The 26,192-nt window shown below is 37.4% G+C and overlaps 1 protein-coding gene across 1 annotated transcript in view; it reads left to right on the forward strand.

Moving 5' to 3' along the window:
• Window positions 1-22,397, forward strand: part of LRRC49 (leucine rich repeat containing 49) — a 148,998-nt gene extending 126,601 nt beyond the window's left edge. Inside the window, exons 10-12 of the mRNA XM_080808685.1 lie at window positions 1,363-1,472; window positions 12,004-12,157; window positions 21,706-22,397. Coding sequence (XP_080664811.1) covers window positions 1,363-1,472; window positions 12,004-12,157; window positions 21,706-21,909 — 468 coding nt within the window. The 3' untranslated portion in view covers window positions 21,910-22,397. The remainder of the gene's footprint in view (window positions 1-1,362; window positions 1,473-12,003; window positions 12,158-21,705) is intronic.
• Window positions 22,398-26,192: the final 3,795 nt, after the last annotated feature.

Raw genomic sequence — 26,192 nt, forward strand, 5'->3', positions numbered from 1 at the left:
AATATCAATATAACTTCTTCTGATTTAAAATTTCCTAAAATGTCAATGCCCAGAATATTTGACCCTTTATTAACAGTCTAAAATAAAGCTGCTTGTTTCAACCTTGACAATATGTAGTAATATTATACTATATATCTACATCTCTTTGTATATGAGAGAGAATAGTATTGCTTGCCGAAGAATTAAATTTGAATTGTGCGCATCAAGAAGAAAAGATGGAGTAGTGGCCTCCACCGGCCACTAGGTGACTATGTTAGACCAAGTAACTTCATTGTCAGCGGAAGGAAAGATCTGAGCAAACAGCAGCCTCCTTAACTCTGAAGGTCTTAGGAAAAGTGTGAGACTGCACTGAGGCATGTGTGTAAGATGCTTGGGAATTGTGGGTTTATTTTTTGGAGCAGGCCTGTGAAATGTATTACAGCTAGTATTAGTGAAAGATTTTAAGTTCCAACATTTGACTATACCAGGGTTTCTCCACCTCAGCTCTGTTGACATTTGGGGCCAGGTAGTCCTTTGTTGTGGGGGCTGTCCTGTGCAATGAGGTTGTTTAGCAGCACCCCTGGCTTCAACCCACTAGTTTCTAGTAGCTCCCCTCTGCCAGCTGTCATAACCAAAAATGTCTCCAGACATTGTCAGATGTTCCCTAGGGGCCAAAATGGCCCCTGGTTGGGAACAACTGATTATGTAGACAAATGAATAGTATTTAAAATGCAAGGACAAGCAACCACATCTTATATTAAAGAAAATAGCCCCAGATATTAATCTGAGCCCCACTTTCAGCTTTTAATACCTTCTTGGTTAACATGGGGATAAAGCCCTTACAAAGAATACCTGTGACCATTGTTCCTTGTGGAGAGCAAGGTAGACATAATTTTAGAATGAACAGGAGTATCCTTGCTTATCTCATGTTCCATCTCTCAGAAAGGGACAGTGTTATTCTTATAGAAGCAAGGTATGAACAAGATCTTGGCTTACCTTTGACACATTATTACAGTGAATCTATTCCATTGACACTTGAGAATTTTCCCCCTAAATCATTCTACTCCAAGAAACTGTAGGACTTCTGAAAAAAATTCATTAAGAATTTAAGTTGCCTCAAGTATAATTCTCAGGGAACATTGCTTTGAGTCAGAGTGAACTCGTCACCTCGGTCATCCTCCATCACTACAAGCCACATTTGTACATCTTCATTTCAATTAAGTTCAGGAAGAAAGAAATGTCAATAAGAACTCTCTCTTGCAGCCCAGGAGAAGGTACTTCCCCGGACTAAAAGAAAATACTTAGAAATTTCTTTGGAATTGTGTTAATTGTATCAAGCTAGAGACAGTGTCATTTTGACCCCTCTCCGTTGTATCTCTTCAGGTGACACAGAATGATATGATAATGGCTGAAAGGCTCTTTGGAATCCTAGCACATGTTGCATCTTCTGAGTTACCCCAGTACCGTCTGATTTCAATTCTGGGTGATGTCAGGTAATCTTTAATTTCTATCATTTTTATGAAATTTCTGTTGCACTAGAAAAGAGGGATAAATTCCACATACCTCTTAACTGCCACTCGCACATCCCACAAACATTGATCCTAAATTTGTCTTGTGACTTGCCCTCTTCCAAGTGTTGGGGTATAAAGATGAATAAGACAAAATTCTTGCTCTTGTGTGGCTTATAAACTAATAATTTAAAGATATATGTAAGCACTTATAATGTGAATGCTTCAGATTTCAGAGAGGGCTGTAGGAGTGTAGGAGAGACCAACTGCACTTTGGAAGAACGTAAGGGAAAACTTCACAGAGAAGATAACATTTTATCTAGCTCCTCAGAAATGAGGAGTTTTTCAGGTATAGGATATAGGGGAAGGAGATCTGCAAAGGTGCAAAGAATTGTAACAAGTTTAGAGTCATTGGAGCATGGCATAATTGTGACTAGTGAACAGAAATGAAGCTAGAAGATTTTGGTCAGATTTTTGAAGAGTTTTGCAATCCATTCAAAACAAAAGTGAATACTTGGGCTTTGTAATTAGGCACAACAGTCATGTGATTAGACGTACATTCTAGAAAGGCTGCCATTTGAGTAGGCAGAGATGGAAGGACTGGAGACCAATCAAGAGGCACTTGCACCCGAATGTTTGTAGCAGCAATGTCCACAATAGCCAAACTATGGAAAGAGCCTAAATATCCATCAACAGATGAATGCATAAAGAAGATGTGGTATATATATATGATATATATATATATATATATTCTATATATATATATGATGGAATACTATGCAGTCATTAAAAAATGAAATCTTGTCATTGCAATAATGTGAATGGAACTAGAGGGTATTATGCTGAGCGAAATAAGTCAATCAGAGAAAGACAATTATCATATGCTCTCTCTGATAAGAGGAATTGAGAAACAAGATATCTGGAGGATCATAGGGAAGGGAGGGAAAAATGAAACAAGATTTACCCAAAGAGGGAGATAAACCATAAGAGACACTTAATCTCAGGAAACAAACTGAGGGTTGCTGAAGGGGAGGGGGTGGGAGGGATGACGTGGCTGGATAGTGGATGTTGGGGAGGGTATGTGCTATGGTGAGAGAGGAAAAAAAGAAAGCATGGGATGATAATAGAAGAGCAAAGTTGAAGAAGAAACCAAGATTGTTGAATAACATTTTATACTAATAAATTGGGGTGTGACCCCCCCCAAAAAAGAGGCTCATTATAGTCCAGGAGGGAGATTTTGAAGGCATGAACTAAGACAATGAGAGTGGAGAAGAGGATAATTTGAAAAATACTTAGAAGAGTTATACCTGACAGAACACACTGAGAAAATGTGCATGGATAGAAGGACAAAATTTAAGGATGCTATGTCTTTCGTGATTTAGTTATAGATAAGAGAATTCACTCTGGTAGAATAAGTAGGAAATGACTGATATACAAGGGATTCATTGTCTGTAAAATCATCGGAAGGGCCAGGGAAGCAGCCTCATGACTCCCAGAATGATACCACAGAACCAGCCCACCAAGGAAACTGCCAACCTCTGCTCAGGGAGCTAGCTGATCAGGAGAGTGTCATCCCAGTTGCAACCTCCAAGATCATACCACTTTCACTACATGGGGGATCAGGAAGTTCCCCACTCCTGTCCCCAGAACTTGGTTATAGAATTTACAATTATAAATTTGTAATTTGTACCCCCAAAAATGGATATCTGTGTGCTACCTCTACCTCCCAACTGGCTCAGTTCTGATTTCAGATCTTAACCCAAGTGTGTCTGATTGGTAGACTCTAAATCCCATTAAAACCCCTATGGAATCACTTGAGAAAAAAGTACTGAAGGAGGGACTGCTACAAAATGAACAGTGAGTAGAACAAATAAGAAGCATTGAATTCAAAAACTGATGGTGTGGAGCTAAGTAACAATTAGAGGGAAAATGAAACAAGATGAAACCAGAGAGGGAGACAAATCATAAGAGACTCTTGATCTTAGAAAACAAACTGAGGGTTGCTGGAGTGAAGGGGAGTGGGAGGGATGGGATGGCTAGGTGATGGACATTGGGGAGGGTACGTGCTATGGTGAGTGCTGTAAATTGTGTAAGTCTGATAAATCACAGACCTGTACCCCTGAAAAAAATAATACATTATATGTTAATTTTTTAAATATGCTCATAATTAAGGAATTAAAAATTTAAATAATAAAAAATAAAATGTGAATCTATAAACTATATTTATCAAAAATATTAATGCATAAGGAAAAATTTAGTGACCCAAAAATAAAAATCCCAGAAATTCCTAAGGGAAAGGAAGTTAAAATTTCCTAAGTTTCCCCCCCCCTTAGGAGTAATAATAGTTACTAATTAGCACCAAAAGTTAATGAAATAATACATTTTAACTGTATATATTTAAATTTTAAGGGCTACCAGTAGGAAGAAAAGCTAGATGTACAGATTCTAAACCACTAAAAAGAAAAAAGTTCAACAAAAGCCTGGAAGAGAAGAAAAAAGAAAAATAAACATGTTAGTTATAATAAATATTAATGAATGGAAATCTCCTATTAATAGATAGTGGCTATCAGGGTTAAAATTGAGTTACAATTTGTCTTTGAGACATACTCCTGAAGAAAGCAATATATAAAGTTTGAAAATAAAGGCTTGAAACTATATAACAGGGAAATGCCAACAACAGCAACAAACAAATCTGGGAATATTAGTATTAGTGATAATAGAATTGATGACCAAAAGCTACAATCTGCCAAAGAATATGATAATTTTGAAACTTAATGTAACTAAGATCCTAAATATATCAACAAGTACAAGTATACATTGACAAATTCACAGTTATTGTGATAGATATTAATCTAATCAGTAGATCAAATAAACAAAAGAAAATATGGAGGATTTGAATAACACAGTTAATGCATTTTATCAAATAAATGGATTTATAATTTTATTGCCAGACTCTTATTCCCAATTTGAAACAAATTCTACTCAAATACCTATGAAATGTCTACAAAAATTGGACATATATTAAACTCAAAGAAAAACTCCATGGTTCCCAAAAAACATACTTAAACAGATCACTTTCTCTAGTCATATCATAAAATTAGAAAGTAATGAGCCAAAATTTTACCCAGTTGAAATAGGAAACACAAAGAAACAGGAGAACCAGTTTCTCAGAAAACAAAATACAAGTGCCTTTAAACTTAAAAAGAGGTGTTAAACCTCAATCAAAGTCATAGACAAGAAAATGGAGTCAAGAAATTTGTAAAGCTAAAGCAACTTTTAAAGAAATAAAAAAGAATAGTTGACTCGTAAAAGCAAAAATAGACTCTTTATAACAAGTTTCTAAGGAAAATCCAAGAACTCAAGTATTAAACTTTTGTTATAGCTAATCAGAATATATAATAAGGAAACCAGATACTATATTAGCATACAAAAATAATTAGCATTTTTTCATTAAAATAATAAATTCTTGAAAATAGTATTAGAAAAGTATCCCATTTATCGGGACAATAAAAATAATAAAATATCAGGAAATCCATCTGATACAAAGTAACTATGAAGTAAACAGTGAAATTAGGAATTTTAAAAAGGTCTAAAAATGGAAAGATGTACATTGTTAATGAATTCTGAGGCTTAATAAAAATGTCAATTTGTTTTTTTAAGATTTTATTTATTTATTTGACAGAGAAGACAGTGAGAGAGGTAACACAAGAAGGGGGAGTGGGAGAGGGAGAAGCAGGCTTCCCGCGGAGCAGGAAGCCCAATGCAGGGCTTGATCCCAGGACCCTGGGATTATGACCTGAGCTGAGGGCAGACACTTAACAACTGAGCCACCCAACCACCCGCCCCTGAAAATGTCAATTTATTTTAATTAAATCATGTAGTTATTGACTTTCTAATCAACAATCCCAGTATGGTATCTCAGTAAACTGAACAAGATGATTTTTGTATCCTAGGAAGGCATTCATCACCTCAAGTTTATAAAAACATTCTACTATACTTTCTAATAACTTTCCAAGTTTTGTCACTTTTAGCTCACAAAAATTTTAAACTTCTGTATGATAAAAGACATCATAAAGTCAAAAGACATGAACAGAGAGGGAGAATGTATTTGCAACACATTTAACAGATTTAAGAAGTCCTACAAATTTAGTAAGAAAAAGACAATCAACATGAAAGTAAAAGCAAAGGATATAAAGACTTTACACACACACACACAAAGGCCAAATATTGTAAGAAAAGATCCAACTCACTTGTAAAAGAGAAGTAAAAATTAAGTTAAAACTAGATTTCATTTTAGCTAATGGGATCGACTAAAAAATTTAAGAACTAATAATAATAGGGGTTTATTACTATTCAGAGAAATATATACTCTACACTATTGGTGGAAGACTTAATGCAGACTTGTGAAGAAAGTAGTTTAGCAATATCTGCCATATTTTTGAACCCAGAAGTTCTAGTACTAGGAATATAGCCTATTAAATTGCACATACGTGGGCACAAAAAACTTAGGTATAGGCTGTGATTATTTTATTGTTTGTAGTAACCCAACTTCAGAAAGTAATTAAATGCCTAACAACAGGGAAAGTTAAATAAATCATGATACTCCTAAACTATAAATGTAGTATCTATATGATACTATGTACATTACGGTCATTTTAAAACTATAGAAAAATAAGAAAAAGAAAAAAAAAGATTAAAGTAGATTTTCTGTTCTGATCTGAAATGATCCTGAGACAGACAGTTTATTAAATAAAATAAAGTGTAAAAGAGCATTTATATTATGACTTGATGTTATTTTTAAAAGCAACAAAATTAATGTTTATGTATAAATATGGAGACATAGAAAGGAAGCTAAAAAGATGAACACACCTGGTAGGATGTGGATGTTAGTAGTGGTGGTTGAGTGGTTAAAGAGTGGTTTTCAAGTTTTACTCTATATATGTTTGTACAATTTGAAAGTTCTTATTGAGAATGCATTGGACTTCTCCAGTAATGGTGAGTTAGGTTGTTTTGATAATTCCTTGCAATAAAAACAACTAAAAATTTGGATAAAATAAAAAAATGAAAACTCCATAAAAGTACAGAAGTACTAGACCGAGATCTATGGAAAGAACATTGAGAAGTAAGGTGAGCATGTAAACTGTGTTTAACCTAGAGGCATTTTAGGGGAACTTAAATTTTGCTTTTGTTAGCTGCAAAGAGGGAAGGCTATAAATCAAAGCCCAGGACCCCCTCTAAAATATGCATATAAGTTGAGATCTTCCCAAAATTTAGCTAGGATCCCTATGGCTATACCATCAAGGTGGTGTCAGAAATAAACCTCCCTTTCTTCTCACCTGGAATTACCAAGGAAAGTTGTCTTGGTATGAGCAAAAAAGGGGCAAAGTTATTTCTAAGAAGTATAACTGAAAGCCAATCCTCATATAGATTTGCAGCCTGAATTCATAATATGTAGATAGTTTAAACTAATGTCAAAGTTTAAATGTTACTCTCTCTAGATATCTGGGAAAAGCATATGCACCTCCCCTCTGGAGGAAGTTTATTTTCAACCTATCAGAGAATTTCCATAAATAATTTTTAAGGACAGTGTCCAGGACACAATGGAAAAAAAGTAAAAATAACTGAGCATATAAAGAAATAAGTTACTATGTATAAGAACTAGCAGAAAAAACATAGACTATAGAAACAGACCCACAAATACGTTGGATTTTGGCATTATTTCTTAAGAATTATAAAACAACTATGCATAGTATATTTCATGATATAATAGACAAGTTTGAAAATATCTGGCAATAATGAGAAAACTTAAAAAGTGATCCATCAGATCTGGAAGGAAACCCAAGGAAGTTCTGTAAATGAAAAATGAAACGAACACAATCAAAACTTAAGACACTTAACAGCCAATTAGACTTAGTTGAAAAGAGAATCTGTAATTTAGGAAATAGCCTAGAGGGAATTTTGTGGAATGGAGCACAAGAGAAAGGAACATATGGAAAAGCAGTTAAGAAATTTGGAGATAGAATGAGTTGAAAGGTTTAAAATGTGTTTGATTGGAATTTCAAAAAGATAAAATAAAGAAGGTGGGGTAAGTGTAATATTTAAAGATAATGGCAAATAATTTTTTTGAACTCGTGAAATGCAGTAATCTACACATTAGACAAGCTCAACCAGTTACAAATGTATTCATTTAAAAGAAATCTAACCCAAGTCACTTCACAATGAAATAACAGAGCACCAACTATAAAAGTGAAAAATTCTAAAACAACCAGGAAAAAAGCGATTATCTTTAAAGGAGTGCATATCAGCCATTGACTTCACAACAGCAGCAGTGGAAATCAGAAGACAGGATAATAAATGGTATGTTCTGCGTACTGAGGGAAGTTCTTTGCCAATAACCTAGAATTCTATACACAGTAAAAATGTCTTTTAAGGGGGCGCCTGGGTGGCTCAGTGGGTTAAAGCCTCTGCCTTTGGCTCGGGTCATGGTCCCGGAGTCCTGGGATCAAGCCCTGCATCGGGCTCTCTGCTCTGCAGGGAGCCTCCTTCCTCCTCTCTCTCTGCCTGCCTCTCTGCCTACTTGTGATCTCTGTCAAATAAATAAATAAAACATTTTTTAAAAATGTCTTTTAAGAATGAAGATAAAATAGGGGTGCCTGGGCGGCTCAGATGGCTTAGGTCACGATCCCAGGGTCCTGGGATTGAACCCGGAGTCGTGTTCCCTGCTCTGCAGGGAGCTTGCTCCTTGCTCTCCTTCTACTGCTCCCCCTGCTTGTGCTCTCTCACCCTGTTTGTCAAATAAATAAATAAAATCTTAGGGGAAAAAAAAGAAAAGATAAAATAAAGACACTTTAAAACAAAATAATAAAAAACAAAAGCTAAGAGTTTCCCACCAGTATTCCTGCACTAAAAAAAAATTATAATACCTGTAATTAAGCAGAAGGAAAGTGACCCCAAGAAGATGGTCTGAGTTGCAAGAAAACCTAAATAAAGAGCAAGAAGGGGCGCCTGGGTGGCTCAGTCCTTAAGTGTCTGCCTTCAGCTCAGGTCGTGATTCCAGGGTTCTGGGATCGAGCCCTGCATCAGGCTCCCTGCTCGGTGGAAAGCCTGCTTCTCCCTCTCCCACTCTCCCTTCTTGTGTTCCCTCTCTCACTGTCTTCTCTGTCAAATAAATAAAATCTTTTTTTAAAAAAAAGCAAGAAAAATACCAAATTTGTGGGATAAAGCTAAATGAACATTGGCTGTGTAAAGCAACAATAATTATGTGTTGTGGGTTTTAAAATATATAGAATTAACATACACTATAACAGTGTAGTGTAGGAGGTAGATAAAGATATGGTATTCTAGATCCTTGTATTATCTAGGAAGGAGCTATAGTAATTAACCTGAGATGTTAGTAAGTTAAGAGTGCATGTTCTCATTTCTATGGTAACCAAAGAATAAAGAGTGTACAGCTTCTAAACTAATAAGGAGGAAGAGGAGAGAAATGGAAAAGAAGAGAAAGAGAAAAGAAACATAGAACATGTGGGTCAAATTGAAAGAAAAGAAAATGTCAGATTTAACCTAAATATGACTATATCAGCAATTCCAATTGTACCAAAAGTCAGTGGCTTAGAACAAGAGTCATTTTCTTCCCTGAGTCTGCAGGTCCGCTGGAAGGCTGTACCTTCAGCTGGGGTTCTCATGCATCTGCAGCCGCCTCTGGGTTGGGTAGGCAGCTGTGCTGATCTAGCCGGGGCTCTCACTTATTTGGGGGTTGGCCAGCTATAAACTGCTCACAGGCAGCCTTAGGGCAAGTTGTCTTTGCTCCACATGGTCTCTCATGCTCCAGAAATCTGCCAGGGCTTGTTTTCATGGGAGAGGCAGGGTTTAAAGAGAGAAAAACATGCAAGGACTCCTGAGGCCTGGCCTGAGAACTGATACTGTCATGGAGGTAGTCCGCTCAGCTGCAGCATCACATTGTAAAGGGCATGAATTCAAGGGAGCTCATAATTATGACTATCAGTGTTACCAGTGATAAAATGCAAGTGTACTAATTGTTCTGGTTAAAAGCCAAAGATTGTCAGATTGAGTAAAAAAAATGAAGTTCAGTTATACGTTGTTTACAAGGGACACATCTGAACATAAGGTTACATAAAGTTTAAAAGTAAAAAAGTGAGAAAAGGTAACAACATCAATACTAACCAAAATAAAAACAGAATAACCATTGAGGACTAAAAGACTAAGGTTAGAAGCAATACTAGAAATAAAGAGGATCATTTCAAAATGATAATAAGTTCAGTTCATCAGAAATGTTCAGATAAATTTGCTGATTTAATTTGTATGCACCTATTAGCATGGCCTTAAAAACCTGTAAACCAAAAACTGACATTACTACAACCCCCAATTACAGTGGGAAGTTTTACTATATTTTTGAGTAATTTTAAAAGGCTGTAAAATACTAGAACAACATGATTAACATATTTGATTTAATGGACATTCGGAGAACATTGCCCCCAATAACTGTAGAACACATGTTCTTTACAAGCATGCATGGAAATTTGTAAAAATTGACCAAATGCTATCCATAAGGCAATTGCCAACAGATTCCAAAGGATTTACATAGCCCATGTTTTCTGTTCAAAATTCAATTAAACTTTAACTCAATTATTCATTGTTAATCAGGAAATCTGCATATATTTGGAAATCAGAATACACATTTCTAAATAACCTACAGGTTAAAAGACAGTTTTATAATGGAAATTACCTTGAACTGAAATATAACAAAAATACCACATTTCAAAACTTGTGGAATCAAGTTACATGATGCTAAATGAAAACATTTTAGCCTTTGAAATGTATCAGTTAGGGAAGAATAAAGGCTGAAAGTGAATGGAGCTAAACATTTATCTAAAGAAGTTAAGAGTCAGCGCCCGGCTAGCTCAGTCGGTAGAGCACAAGACTCTTAAAGAAATTAGGAAAAGAAAATAAAGAAGTTAGAAAGGAAAAAACAAAATAACCCTGAAGGAAGCTAAAAGAATTAATGACATTAAAAACAGAATAATGAGGGGCACCTAGGTGGCTCAGTCTGACTCTTGGTTTTGGCTCGGGTCATGGGCTCAGGTTCCTGAGATTGAGCCTCACGCTGGACTCCACTCAGTGGGGAGTCTGCTTGAGGATTCTCTCCCCCCTCCCCCACCTCTTTCCCCACTTGCCAACGCACTCTCTCTCTCAAATACATAAATAAATCTTAAGAAAAAATAAAAACAGAATTAATGAAAAATTGATTATTTGAAAAGACACGTAAGTGGTAGAAAAACTACATATGCATTGCTTTGATAATTAAAAAGTCAATAAAGAAAACGCAGGTAAAGATCTGTACGTTACTCACTTCTTTATAAAAGTGAGAAAATGATACAACTAAATATACAAAATAAGGGCCTGATTAGGTAAACTGATTAACATCACAGCTGAATTTTATTCATTCATTAAGTTTTAAAGACATAGAAAAATACTTATTATATATAGCATTGAGTGAAAATAAGTGTACAAAATTGGATGGTTAGTATGATCTTAACTTTTTATAAAAATTCATAGAAAAAGCCTATAAAAGCATGTTGAATGTGAACAATGTTATAGATTTATACAGATTTATGAGCTGTAGATTTATGGGTGATTTTTATTTCTTTCTTTATACTTTTCAGAATGTGTACTTCTTAAAATTTCTAAAATTGCTGTTTTATACTTTTAAATTGGAAAGGGAAAAAATTTGAAAAGAGCTATTCCTCTTCTCTTCCCAGTCTTTAGTTCAGTTTACAGTAAAGTAGTAATACCCCTTCACTTAGAGACACCCTAAGTCTGGTGGAAACCAGAAATCAGCTTTCATGAGAGATGAGTTGCAGTTCTCTGTCTAGGCTTATGGGTATGCCAGTGATGCTCCGAGCACTGTTTATGTTCTTCATAATCAAATGAAGTTTCCAGTTTCATTATTTACCTCCTACTAGGATCTTGCCCCAGTATGCTAACACTTGGAGGTTTTTGTGTTTTGCTTATTTTGGTTTTGCTAAAGTTAAACCAGTATCCCATTCCATTTTCTATCTGAGTGATACTCAGTAGTGAGTAATACTACTGAGCTGCATATTGGAATTACGGACTATTTGTGTGATTTATAAGAGGTAATATATGCTTTACGAAAGATAATGACTTAGAAAGTTTGGCCTACTACATCTTTAATTGGGTTGTTTTGTGCTCTGTGATTATTTAAATTTTATATTGATTTCTTTAAGGTAGAGTTTCTTCATTTTAGAAATGGTTGAGATGTTTATGTTGATGATTGGTAGTTAAGAAACAAAAGAATTTGGGTTGTCTAGCTTAATTAGTAGAAAGATTGGGGTATTGAACTGAGTTCAAATGAATAACTCAAACTCATGAAGCAGACATTCCAAAGCACATATGTTTCCCTTGAAAGTCAACAAAAAATAGACATATTTTAATAAATCTCATTGGTAACTCTCTACATCCCTTGACTGTCTTTCTACAGAAAGAAGCAATTCCGGTATCTGCTAGAAACCAAAGGAAAAAAACCTGGTCTCGTCAATGAAGAAAACAGTGATAGCAAAAGACTTGTAGGAGAAAACACAAACCGAGCTACGCTAAATTATACCACGAGAGACTTTTATAACGAAAGGCTAGAGGTAAAACCACTATCAGTCTTTGGCATCTGGTGCCTGGATGTCTCCCACCTGGCATGGGACTTGGCAGTGGTACATTCCTCCCTTTACTCAGTGAAGATAACTTGTTTGTGTCCTGGAAAGTTAGCCAGCCTTATGTTAGGTACAGCTGAAGACAGTAAGCACCATGGCATTAGGAAGAAGTAGAGTCCATAGTTCCAGTATCTTTATTTCAGCAGAAAAAAAAAATGTTTCAAAGAAATCTGTACCAAAAATTTAGACCAAAGTGGACCAAGGGTTCTGATCTGCCTGAATTAAGACAAGAGATGCAGGCTTGCTGTGAGGACTTAACTGGCCCATGTCAGGTTGTGTCCTTGATGTGCTCACTCACTGCTTTCATTCTCCTACTGCGTTACCTTCTGCGTCCTTAATCATGGGGCATCATTTTAACCTGTTCTGTTTCCACTGTAGCTGCTTAGCCAGAAAAGCTGGAACTAATTCTTTACTTCTTTGTATTCGGAGGCTTATTGGAGGAATACAGTGTTAGGATGCCGCAGGAGCTACAAGAAGAAAAGCATGTAGTGCCTGTCTTGATGGAACTCATAAGAAAGCTGCAGAAATAAATCCTTTAAATAACAATAGAATGCGGGGGCGCCTGGGTGGCTCAGTGGTTTAAGCCGCTGCCTTCGGCTCGGGTCATGATCCCGGGGTCCTGGGATCGAGTCCCGCATCGCGCTCTCTGCTCGGCAGGGAGCCTGCTTCTCTCTCACTCTCTCTGCCTGCCTCTCTGCCTACTTGTGATCTCTCTGTGTCAAATAAATAAAATCTTTAAAAAAAAAAAATAACAATAGAATGCGAAGGTTCTGCAAGAGATTTTGAGGGGACTGAAGGGCAAAAGAGCAAGACAAAGACAGCAGGAAGCGCTCACTGACTGAGCATCCTTAACTGATGTGCAAGGCACCGTGAGTTATATTTTTATATATATATAAAAATATATATATATATTTATATAACTCACACAGGTTTTATATATGTATTTTATATATATGTATATATATGTAGACATATATATATATATATATATATATATATGGCAGTGTAATGGCCGGGCAAGTGGTTTTCAGATGTTTTTAAACAGCCATGGGACTCTTTATTCAAACCACATTGTAGCTGAAACCCAGTATGTCAAAACAAAGCAAAAACAGCAGAGCAGCTGTTGTTGTTGAGGGAAAGGAGGGCTTCAGAGCTTCGTTTGATGGGATTGTCTATTCTTTTCCTTTCTCATCTCACCCCCAATCCTGAAGCATCTCTTCGGAACCAGAGGGGCTCTAAGGATTACAGCTTGAAAAAAACCTTGAAAACACAATGCAATTGATGTTTAATGGCATCCTAAAGGATGTTCAGATTCTGTTTAAATTATTCTAGTACAAAAAGTACTGCTTCATGAGGGAGCTCTTTATCACTGAACAATTCCATTGGTGAAAAAAATTCTTACCCATGTGAAGCTGAAATCTGCTTCCTAATAACTTTTAATTCATGACCCTAGTACTACCTTATGTAGAAAAGAGAATTTGTCTCTTTCTCATGAAAACTCTTCAGATACTTGAAGTCAATACCTTGAAATCCTCCCCGACCCTAACATTCACGCTTTTGCTCAAAAATCATGTGTTAAGCACCTGTCGCACAGATTACTTGGGCTGTAAGAAGTCACAGTCCTTATCCTCACGGATCTCACATCCTAATGAAGGAGACAGACTTATACAGGGATGGTTATAAACCAGTATATAAAGAGAGTATGGGAGCAATATCTTATCCAGGTCAAGGGAGGCTTTCCAGAGAAGAGCTTCCTGACACCAGTCTTAAATGATAAAGTGGAGCTAGATAGAAGGAAAAAGAGAAATAGCACAGTATGAAGAAAAGGCATAGAAGCACAAAAAGACACGGAGAGAGCCAGGAGCTATGAGCAATTCACTCTTCAGAAGCACAGAGATTGGGGTAGATGGTGTTAAAAGAAGGGACGAGAAAGGTAGTAAGAGTGCTATATGAAAGGATTGAATTTAATCTTTGGCTAATATGGACTTCCTGATGTGGCCAAAGGAGGAAAATGAAAGCCAAACTGACAGGATTGTGAGTCTTTGTCGTCTTGAACCAACTCAGTTCCATGAGTCAAAAATCAATACTAATTTATTTTATAAATTAATATGTATAAATTTTATTATAAATTAAAATTATAATAAATTTATTATATTATTTATTATTTATATTTATATTCTTTATCATATTTATATAAAATATGATATATAAATATATCTATAAATATGATATAAAATATAAATATATATTTATATTATATTATAAATATAATTATATTATTTATTTGTTTATATAAAATTAAAATTAAATTTATTATAAAATAAATTTTATTAATTAATACTAAAGACATTTAGAAAAATATCAAAGAGCTGCATGCAAAACAAGAACAATTTCACAGAGAAATCAACCAACTCTAAGGAATAGACAATTCCAGTGATTTTTTAAAATTGTGCAAGAGTATTGCAAAAGAAGAAAACGTTTCCTTTTTTTTTTTTTAAGGCAGATACCATAACATTAAATCTGAAACCTGCCAGCATTGGCACAGAAAAAGAAAAGCCAGACCAAAAACCTAAGGATATTCATGATGCAAAAATATTTTTAAAAAGGAAGAGTATCAAGGAGACCACAGCAGAACACTAAATGAATAACAAAACATTACAGCCAAGTGTAGTTTATTCTAAGAATGCAAGGAAGATTCCTATCAAGAGATTGGTCTAAGTTGAAAAGTTGTGATTATTTCTTTAGACATTGAAAAAAGGATTTCACACAATTCAACATCCCTCCTTAATTTTTTTAAATCAGCAAATAGGATAAATAGAAAATGAAGAGCAAATGTCATGCTTGGTGGGGAAACTCTAGAAACATTAGCATTAATGGTAGGCAGAATTCTGAGTAAGATGTCCTCCCTGATTCCTACACCCTGGTATCCCTCTCTTCGGTGCCGGTAAAACCTGTGAGTTGCTTCTAACCAATGGAATATGGCAAGGGTAAAGGGATTTTGCAGATACAATTCAGGTCTCTAATCAGCTGACTTTGAGTTAATGGAACGGGAGATTATCTTGGATAAACCTGACCAGGTAGTCTAAAAGAGGATTCAGGCTACTGCTGGCCTTGAAGAAGTAAGCCACCGTGTGAGAGGGTGCATGGCCAAGAACTGCAAGAAGCTTCTAGGAGTTGACAGCAGCCCCCTGCTGATGATAGCCAGCAAGAAACTGGGGCTTCAGTTCTACGACTGCGAGGAACTGAGTGCTGTTCAAACAAGCACCGGGTCTGGAAGAGGACCCTAGCTTTAAAAAGAAACAGAGCTTGGCTGACACCTTGACTACAGCCTTGTGACATCCTGAGCCAAGCACCCAGCTAAGCTGTGCCTGGACTCCTGATGCATGGAACCTTGAGATGACAGACACATGTTGTCTTAGGCCACTGAGTTTGAGGTAATATGCTGCACAGCAGTAGAACCCTGATGCTCGCTGAAGTCAGTCTCAAGACAGGGATGTCCAATATCGCCATTATAATGTATTCATACAGACAACGCAAAAAGGCAAGAGGAAGAGATCTGTGGTAACTTGAAAGGAAAGGAGTGAACTTACTACTTGCAGACAATAGCATTGAATCTCTGGAACTCCCAAGATAATTAGTTCAGAAACTATAAAAGCTATAAGAAAATTCAGTAATGGGGTAGAAATCAATAGTTTCCATGTAAGTAAATAACAGAAAGAAGAGAACCAGCTCACAGCAGCAACACCAAAAGATAAAAACACCTAGTAATAACTAACTAGTAAATAGGCATGATTTCTGTGAATTAAGCTTTAAAACTTTAAATGTGCCTTTAATGAGGCACACCAAAGATTTATACAAATGGGAGAACCTACCATGTTTTGGATAAAAAGGATCTAAAGCAAAATGTCAGTTTTCCTTAAGTTAATTTAGAATTTGAATATGATCTCAATGAAAATGCCAAAAATTTTACTGAGGGTTTTTTGAGACTAGTTGATCCTATGGTACATATGGGGAAATAAGCATAAAAACTCTGAAAGAGAAGAATATTGAGAATACTAGTGCTACTAGCTATTACGGTATATTATAAAGTCATATCAGTTAAAATGGGATGACCATAAAGAGAAAGTCTAATGAGATAGACTGGAAAAGTGAACTGTACCTCCAAATACAGAAGAGAATTTCTTAATATGATAAAGAATTATCTCAAGTCACGTGGACTATCCAGTAAATGATTTAGGAATAATTAGGGAACTGAGGGGGGTGGAGCTAGATTCAGACATTATATCTTACATCAGCATAAATTCCTAATGGATTTTAAAGTTTATAATAAAAATATAAAGGTTTTCAAGAAATCTTGGAAAATGTATGTGTGGTGTTGGCATGAAAAAGACCTTCAGGGAGCTAGAATAAGCAAAGACAAAAAAGAAATGAAAAGATGGTTTACAACTAACCTCCCTGAATGATAAAGAACTTTTAGAAATTGGTAAGAAAAGGGGCTGATAACCCAATATAGGCTATGTTTCCTATTTGAAAATAAATTTAAAGTAATATGCCATTTACCTTAACAATAAATACTGTATAACATAAATAACAATAAAATATGTATAAGCCCTCTATGGAGAAAATTATGAAATTTTATTGAAAAACTTGGAAGAAGAACTAAATAGATTGTTTATGTTCAAGGACAGGAACGTTCTACGTAGGAAAGATTCTTCCTAAATCCATCCATGAATATAAGGCAGTTCTAATCAAAATTTGTATTGTAGAAAATTTGTAAAATTTGTATTGTAGAATGTTACCAGCTGATCCAAAAGTTATCTGATAGAGCAAACAACCCAAAATACACTAGAATGAAAGTGGGGAGAACTTGCCTCACCAGATGCCAAGTATTGTAAAGGTGTAGTAATGAAGGCAGTGTAGGAATAGACAAATAGACCTGAGAACAAAATTGAGAGCCAGAAATACATATATCCCATATTATGGGGGATATAGATAGGTGGTATTACAGATTGGTACAGATAATTTAATAAATATACTGAGGAAATTGAATATCAAATCAGAAATACATATTGAACCCTTCACACCATACAACAAAAATTAACTCCAGATTAAATGAAAACCTAAGGATGAAAAGCAAAACTTTAAAGTTCTTATTGAAAAAGTAGGTGAGAATCTTTATGACCTTGATTGAATAGACTGTGATTTTCTAATACCTGAAGGGCACAAACCAGCAGGAAAAAATGTCATAAATTTGACAATCAAGATCATTGTTTTTTAAACAGGAGTAGTTTCAGTGGAGTCATATAAGCAGTGTTTCAAGGTGGTTTGAGCAGTAAATAAGCGATCAAAAAGTCAGGACAGGGAGTGTTGACTCCTGTTTTGAGAAATGTCAAAGGGAGAAGGAATCTGAAGCCACATGATATTTTGGAAGAACACTTGGCCACTGGGAGATCTGGATCTGAGCCCCTGATTCTACCACTTACTTCCTGAAAGACCTCACCCTAGTTCCTTAATCATTCTCTTGACTTACAGTCTAGCTTTCCTTCGTTCAGACCAAGCTTCTCGCCTCTTGAAAAATATTTCAGTCACTGCAGCAGAGAATGCTCAGTCAGTCTCTCTCTTCGGTGCATCCTGAGTGGTTGGGAATTGTAGTGAGTTCCTCACAAATCTGGCTAAGCAGACCCTCTATTATACATATGACACGTATAATTATACGTACAACATGTACAATTCTGTTGCTTGGTGGCTGCTCATCCATGCTTCTGACTCATTTTTAAAAAGATCTAAGATGGATGTAGAGTCAGAGGGCTGAAAGGGACTAATGATTCCAGTCCTGTTCTTAGACAGATGAGGAGAACTGGAGACTCAGATGAACTACTCAGGATCGCTCAGTGAGTTACTGACAGAGCTGCCTCTAGAACTCAGACCTCCTGATTACTGACCTTGGGACTCTTTCCGAGTATATCATGCCCTTTCTGAAGTCTTTCTGACCACAAAGGGCTCCCTCTTTCTGAACACTGATTAGATTTGCTGTCTAAACATCTCACAGCACTTAGTTACTGTTTAATAATTTTTAGTTAGCTTTTCATATGTGTAGGCTATCTCTCCAACGGGACTGCAGGTCCTTCAAAGACTAGGTTAGAGTTTTCTCTGGGTACGTATTAGTAGATGCTGTGTAATCCTGAGCAAGTCTCTTAACTTCTGTTGACCTTAGTTTCCCATTTAGGAGATGGAGATATGGCTTGGACCCCAGTACAAGTACCATTATAGCTAAAATCGCTCCATAACAAATCCTACCTTTGACCTAACTTTTTCCCCCAAACCATCTTCATGACAACAAAGTTTTAGTTCACTGAGATAGATAATATTATACAGAGTTCATCTCCTCAGGATTGAACTTATATAATACTTGCTTTATGAACCCCACAGGGATATTGTGGGATAGGAAAAAAATAAAAATATGAAAGCATTTGAGAATGGAAAAAGCATTATTCAAAGAGCAATAACTCCTTGACGGGTCAGGGCAAGAGAGGTATCTCTAATGTGCTTTTAACAGGATCATTCTGGACAGGCAGAGTGAGTCGTCCTGGCAGATACCTGATGAGTTCAGAGTCTGCTTCACGGAGATGGGAATAATTGGCTTGGAGGAAAGAAGAAATGATGAAGTAAAACTGCTTTACAACAGTTACTGAATTAAGGGTTATTATGGCAGATGCAATTCTGTAGCAACATGTTCATAAAGAAGTAATGGAAGGAGCTACAGCAAGAAATTTTAAAGCACCAAAAATTGCACTATGCCAATTACAAAAAGTTTAATTTATATTATGTATAAATTATTTAGCAAATATACATCCTTTAAAAATTCTTTACATTTTTGTTACTCCTAAATTACTATAAAAATTTTCCAGTCTTACTGCGAGGCTTTTCCTTTTTTTCCAAAAACTCAAAATTGTGGTGCACCTGGGTGGCTCAATCAGGTAAGTGTCAGACTCTTGATTTCAGCTCTGGTCACGATCCTGGGGTTGTGGGATGGAGCCCCACACCGGGCTCATGCTGGAAGTGGTGCCTGCTTAAGATTCTCTCTCCCTCTGCCCCTCCCCCCTCTCTAAACTAAATAAATAACTCAAAATCATGTTTTAAGAAACTCAGCAATGTGTAAAAGAGGCATTCACTAAATATGCTGTGTGCCTTCTATTTGTGTAAATGCATTGCACATTGTAAAATATTGCTCGTTTCAGGTATTGATTGATCTCTGGTGATTCACACTTGTCTGTCTCCCTGGTAGTCCCTGTGTAGCCCAGATTTACTGAGTGTTAAAAGGGAACAGCTCAATGCTGTTCTCATCAACAAGCTAACTTAGTGCAGGTGACTAAGTCCCAGACCATATTTCAGAGTTAAAGAAAGATTCATCGGAGAAGTAGCCAGCTGGAACCATTTGTTATTTATCGCCCATCACAATCTGTACATATTTTTATGCGAGGTCAACTCGTGACCAGTTGTTTTTAGTGCATGAACTAAATCAGGTCAGCCTGTTGACCCCTGAATGGTGAGTGATTATTTAGAGAAATCTTATATGTCATAAGAAAATTTCCAAAATAGGCCTTTGTTAGGGAAACTTAGTGACAATCGGGACTCATCATGAACTTACATTAATTAATCAAGAATCTAAAACATGTTTTGTTGTTTTAAAAAGTGTAAACATTTGGAAAGGGAAGAGAAATAGAAAAAAAGAGGGAAAAAACACTTATGGTCTCACAATCCAAAGGCAATCTTAGTGATACTTCAATATATTGTCTTCCAGTAATTTTCTGTATACTTTTCCTAACTTTTTAATGAAAATTTCAAACATGCAGCAAAGTTGAAAGAATTTTACAGTAAAGGCCCATACACACAATCCTAGATTCTGCTGTTAACATTGTACTATAATGTCCTTGCTTTGCCCCGTATCTACACATTGACCCATCCTCTATCATCAACCCACCTTGTATTTTTTAATTTACTTCAAAGCAATTGCAGACATTAGCATGCTTCTTCCTAAGTAATTCAGCATGTGTATCATTAATCAGAGTTCAGTATTCGATATAGTTTCTTCTTTGGGGGTAAAACTTACGTACAATGATACACAAATCTTAGGTATACAGTTGCTAAGTTTTGACATGTGTATAACCCAGCCTCTGTCAAAATTTTGTTTTGTATTTTTGTTTTCCCATTGACCATTGAATTTTATTTTCCTTGTTATTACAAGTCTTTATAAGTATAATTTTAATGATAATATCTGTTGATTATTTAAATTTAACCCTTTGATTCATCCTGAAATTATTTTGGTATTTTGATTTGAATTGAAGGTTTGAGTAGATTCTTTTCTAAGAAATTAAACCTATTGTGTCATTGACATTTTTTATTTCTTACCTCCTTCATTGATGTGAATTGCTTTCCTATAATTTTTTTTAAAGATTTTATTTATTTATTTGACACAGAGAGAACACAGCAAGGGAGAGAACACAAGCAGGGGGAGTGGGAAAGGGAGAAGCAAGCTTTCTGACTAAGCGGGGAGCCCTATGTGGGGCTCATGACCTGGGATCATGACCTGAGCCAAAGGCATACACTTAACGACTGAGCGACCCAGGCACCCCACTTTCCTATAATTCTGATTGTCTGATCTATTTCATTATTTTTTCCATATATATTATGGCACTTTCCATCATCTTGCCTCAGTACTCCTCACAAGTATGAATAGCCAAAATAAATGTTGAGTTCTTATATTGAACACATGGCTTTGTTTCAGCCTCTAGGGTGAAATTGGGGCCCAGTGCCTGAGTAGCTTTAGGCCCAAAACTTCCCTTGTTGTGTGTGGGACCCAGATTTTTCATTTGCAGACTTCCAGACCAGAAGTTGAGTGGGAGCATTGTTTCTCTCAAGGGCAAGTTCTGGGTCCTAGGCTTATGTATGTTTCCTCTTCCTTCTTGTACACTTTTCCCCAAATTTGTCCAAATGGTCTAGACTAATGAATCAGTATAGTGCTACTACACAATTTCCTAACATACAGACTGAATTCAGATGATGGTATTTCAAGTATGTGTATGGATATTAACTGACCTTATTCCAATTAAGGTTGTCAGTATCAGTGCCCTGATACAGTTACCACTAGAAGCCATAAATCTGTGCATTCATCTGTCTTGTGTGAGCTTGACTCCCTTAACTGAGAAGGGAGAAAGTCTACCAACAGAGAAGCAGTAGTTACAATTCAGGTGATTCCAGAGCTGTCTCACAGAGACAGGAGCGGACTGCGAAGTAAAGAGCTCCTCATTGCTATCTGCACTCACGCAGAGCTTGATCATGTCAAGAGTGTCTAGGGAAGTACTTGTGCTTTGAAGGGTGAGGCTCAGAACAGATGCTTTCATGTTACTCTGGCTCAGCTAAGTGTTCCTTTGTCTCTTGGATTAATTATGATTCAATGCAAAATTTTCCTTTTTTAACAGGAAATAAAGGAAAAAAAGAAATTCTGCAAGATGTATATGGAGGACCTTGTGAAGGAAGCCACGGAAATCAACATGAAAAACGAAGCCCTGCAGAAGCTTTGGCCGCAGATGTTCATTGAGCTTGTTAGGGACGCAGTCATAGAAATCCGCAATAAAAATTCCTACATGAAGCTTTGCCTACAGCAGATAACTGACCAAAAATAGAAATGGCTTTTAGTTACAGTTGATTTTAGCAGTTTTGTGTTTTTGAAGGTTGAAAACAAGTAGGTTAAACATGTTGAAACAACACTATCCTACAAACTAGAAAGCCTAGCATCAAAACACTATTGCCTACCATTCCCGTAGTTAAAGGTTGGAAGGAAGGAAGGAAGAAAGAGGAAAGGAGAGAAAGGTGGATTAGCTTCCTACTTCAGCAGCCAAACAACCTCTGGGAACTAAGCCGTCTTGAGAGCTCGCTGGGCCCTGCGCTTGCACCGCGGTCTCCGGCTCTTGCTTCGCCCGGCGCCCCTGCTCTAGCCCCAAGCACGGAGTGCTGTGCTGGCTCAGGTTTCAGCATGAGTTGCTTCTACCTACTTGCAGCTGAGAATTTCCAATTATTTCCCTTTTTATTTTATGTCATGATTTCCAAGCCAAATACACATTCTTTTTTATGAGTGAAGAATAAACTTATTAATAAATTAGTAAAAAAAAAAAGTGTTGGCCTCCTTCATCTGGTCAGAAGTGTCATATTGTATGTTCCTCTCTAGCTAGGTGGGAGCCCTTCTCTTCACTTAAGTAGGCAGAGGCTCCATCCTTGCAGGGGTGCATCCTTAGGGCACCACACGGGGTCGTGGGGGTCACTGCGGACACAAAATATGAACGTGAGTACGATGGGGGCAGGAAGAAAATGCTTAGTGTGAAGGGCCCCCCAAGTGAGTGTGAAATGCAGTCACAAGTCAGAGAGTCTGCTTCTCTGAGAGGTGTATGTTTGTTAGCTGTTCGGGGGCTCTGTCTTCAGGTAGGCGTGCGTCCCTGTGCCTCGGGAGTATTAGGGATTCATGGGTGAAAGGTTCTCATTTTTCTCATTCCCTTTGAAGATCAAACAGGTAAATACAATGCAGGCAGGGGTTTGTCCTCATTCACGCCGGTGGGGAGAGTGTTTCGAGGCCATTAGCATAGCTGGACATAATACAGCTTCAGTTCAACCACCTCACAGGTCGCTAAATAGGAATTCTCCGACTTGCTCAGATTTTGCAGGGCAGCTCTGGGCAGCAGGACTGCCAGGAGGTGGGACAATGAGAGCGGAAATTGCAGGACACCAAAGTCATACAGAAATGCTTGGAAGGAAGCTAGGCAAGCTGTGCAGTTCTCAGGCGCCCCCCCCCCCCAAAAAAGGAGTGCTCAAGTTTAGATGGTTAATGTTCCGGAATTCCACCTTTTAAGTCCCACTGCCCTGGGTTTGTACCTTCGTGCTTAAGCTAGAGTTTACCAGTCTGAGGGCCATCTGAACCACGCCGGCCTCATGATACAACCTACCTTAAACAGCGTTGTGAGGAGCAAATGAGATGATGCATGTAAAGCGTTTATCACAATGCCTGGCACACAGCGAACACCAGTAAATGAAGCTATTCTTCCAGAAACAGGTTGAACCACAGAACTGGTGCTCCTGGACAGGAAGAACTTTTAGTTTCTTGATGATCCTTAAGCCTTTCGAAATTAAAACATGAACCATCTCTCATCTGGCTGGTAAAGGGTGATTTCTCTCGGGGTTTTCTTGTTTGATACGGAAATGAGATCCCACCTAGAGGGAGACAAAGAAGAGAGGAGAGACAAAGATGTCTTGTTCAAGGGCTTCCAGTAAATAGGAAAAGCCAGAGCCTGTGATCCCTTAGGCATGTGGAAAACTTGCTCACTCGAGTTTTTGCAGGTGAATGATCTCTGGCTTCCTGAATGCTGCCTCCTCTTCCCTAACCCTCCCATCCCTGATGCTAAAAGCATCTATCTGACCCTCATATTCACATGCATTCTTGGCTCTCCCCAGTTATTCTGGGAATTTGAGGAACCGTGGGTCAGCACTCAGTGTCTTGGCAGCAAGCCTGCGGGCACTGCTGGCTCTACCCAGACCTAGTAGTAGGGTTTCTGTCCTGTTCCTGAAACCAAATTGTTTAATGCTCGAGCTCGAGTCCCTTGGTCTCTCATCCCTTTGTACCTCTCTTGCCTGCCCCCACTATCCACAGTAGATGGATTTCTACTTCTTGAATCCTTCTTTTGCCTGGTCCCAAACTCCCAGTGGCTATGTCCTCCCATATAATTCCTATCCCCTCCAGCTCAACTTCTTTCCAAGCCATTTTGCTTGCTGGAGTTCCTAGGTGTAGATAATCCCCAGATGAGAGGACAAGGGGACCTGAATCTACTGGGTGTGGAATCAAGTGAAGGTACAATGTTGTTAGTGGTGATTTTCCAGAACAAGTTGTCCTCTCTACTTGGAGTTTCCCAGGGTCTTTGGGAAAGGAGAAGAGATGCACACCCCACGGTCTGAGAGTATCTGGGTTAGTATGTGCCGAAGGATTGCTTTTTTCCAAAAGGAATCTCATGCAGAAACAGAATATTGTGGTTGCTTCAAAAGCAGAAATGTCCAGTATCCCCCATTTGGGGAGACATTGCCTGCCCCCTCCCATGTCTGGTTCTGCAGTTAAATGGTTAAATGGCTGCCAGATCTGGAGATGGTTGCTAAGTGTGCCATTGGATCTGAGGCTTCTTAACTGTGCTAGTGTCTGAGGATGGTGCTGGTCTCGGCCTCCCCCTTCCTAAGCTTCACTCTACTGAAGGCCTGACAGGTGAGACAGCAAAGCCTTACCCTGCTTCTGGGCTATTCCTGACCAGGGCAGGGAATCCACTGGGATTCATGTTCTCCTCCATTGATTAATAATGGCGATCATAATAACAACTTACACTGATTAATATTTTGTATTACTAAGCCCTTTTCATGCATTATCTCATTTAATTTATCTCATTATCTCATTATCTCATTTAATCTCCCATTTAATGTGAATATATGATACATACACCCATTTAAATGTTTGAACACTGAGGCACAGAGAGATTGACAACCTCAACTAAGGTTATTTTAACCAATAAAAAATAGATAAGACCTGCTTTCAGAGCCACTGCTAGTTTTAAGGATCTCTCATCTGAGCAAAATAAATGAAAGAGTGAAAAGAAAGAGAGGAAAGGAAGAAGAGGGAAAGAATGCAGGGGGGCAGGGAGGACGAAAGAACAAAGGAGAGAAGAACCTGTGTAGTCAGCAAGGCAAAATGCAAAACAGAACCCAGAGAGAGTGCTCAGGAAAATACTAAGTTTAAATCTTGAAGAACAAAGGTTAGTTTTTGTAACCTGCTTTTCTGGGTCAGCTGGGGATGGATGCCATTGCCAAGAAGTTCAGAGCCAAGTTTGAAACGTGATCGTAGCAACTGTGGCTAACCGGTATTGATGGAATATTTGTTTATCTTTGATCCTGATTTTCTACTTATGTTTATGTTTTTCCGGCTCATTGTGTGTGTCTTTTGTTGCAAGCTACCTTGAGTCCTCTGTGGAAAGAGGGTAAGGATATATATCTAAAGTATGCTCAAAGCCCCCAGGAATAAATGACCCCCGTGGTTCTTCGGCAATAGAATAGCTTGCAGTTTCTCTTCGGGAGACAAACTGTTTATCCATCCTTCACACCAATCTCTCTAAGCTTGACTCGGAGAGTTGACTTCTCTTTGTTTATCTTGAAATATTTCAACATGCAGAAATGCATGTAGAGTAGTAGTATCTCAAATAAATACCCTGTATCTACCACCAATCATAACAGATATTAATATTTTTCCACACTTGCTTCAGATTTTAAAAAATAAGACATTGGAAGTGAAGACGGAGCCTCTGGCGACTTCGTGCCTTCCCTAGAGGTAACCACTATTCTGAACTTGAACCTCCTTATTCATTCGTGTTTTCATACCATCTGTATTTATGCATTTATGCATGGGGAGTTTATTGAGTAGATTTTTAAATATTTTCAAATTTTAGAGAAATAGTATCATGCAGTATGTATTTTTCTGTGCCTCCTTTTTTCCCACTCAGTTTGGGAAACTAGGGAGTAGCCGTCGGAGCCCTACTCAGAAACATAACTGATGGGAGTAATCCTATGTTTTGTTTGTTCTACTGCTGTTTGATATTCAGTTGTATGACCAATATGGAATTTATGCCTCCATTTTCCTATTGGGGAGTATTGAGTGATTTCTAGTTTATAACTATTACACACTGCCTTGACTATACTTAAATATATATGTTTTGAATATGCTTTGACTATACACATGAGTTTGGGAGGTACATAATTACTAGTGGACTCTCTGGGTCGGAGGCACACACTCAACAGTGTTGAATACTGTCAAACTGCTCTCTGAAGTGATTTGTATCAGTTCATATTCCCATGGCAGAGAATGCAAGTTCCAGTAGTTCCACATCCACAA

The sequence above is a fragment of the Martes martes genome, assembly GCF_963455335.1.
Source record: "Martes martes genome assembly, chromosome: 7".
Lineage (NCBI taxonomy): Eukaryota > Metazoa > Chordata > Mammalia > Carnivora > Mustelidae > Martes > Martes martes.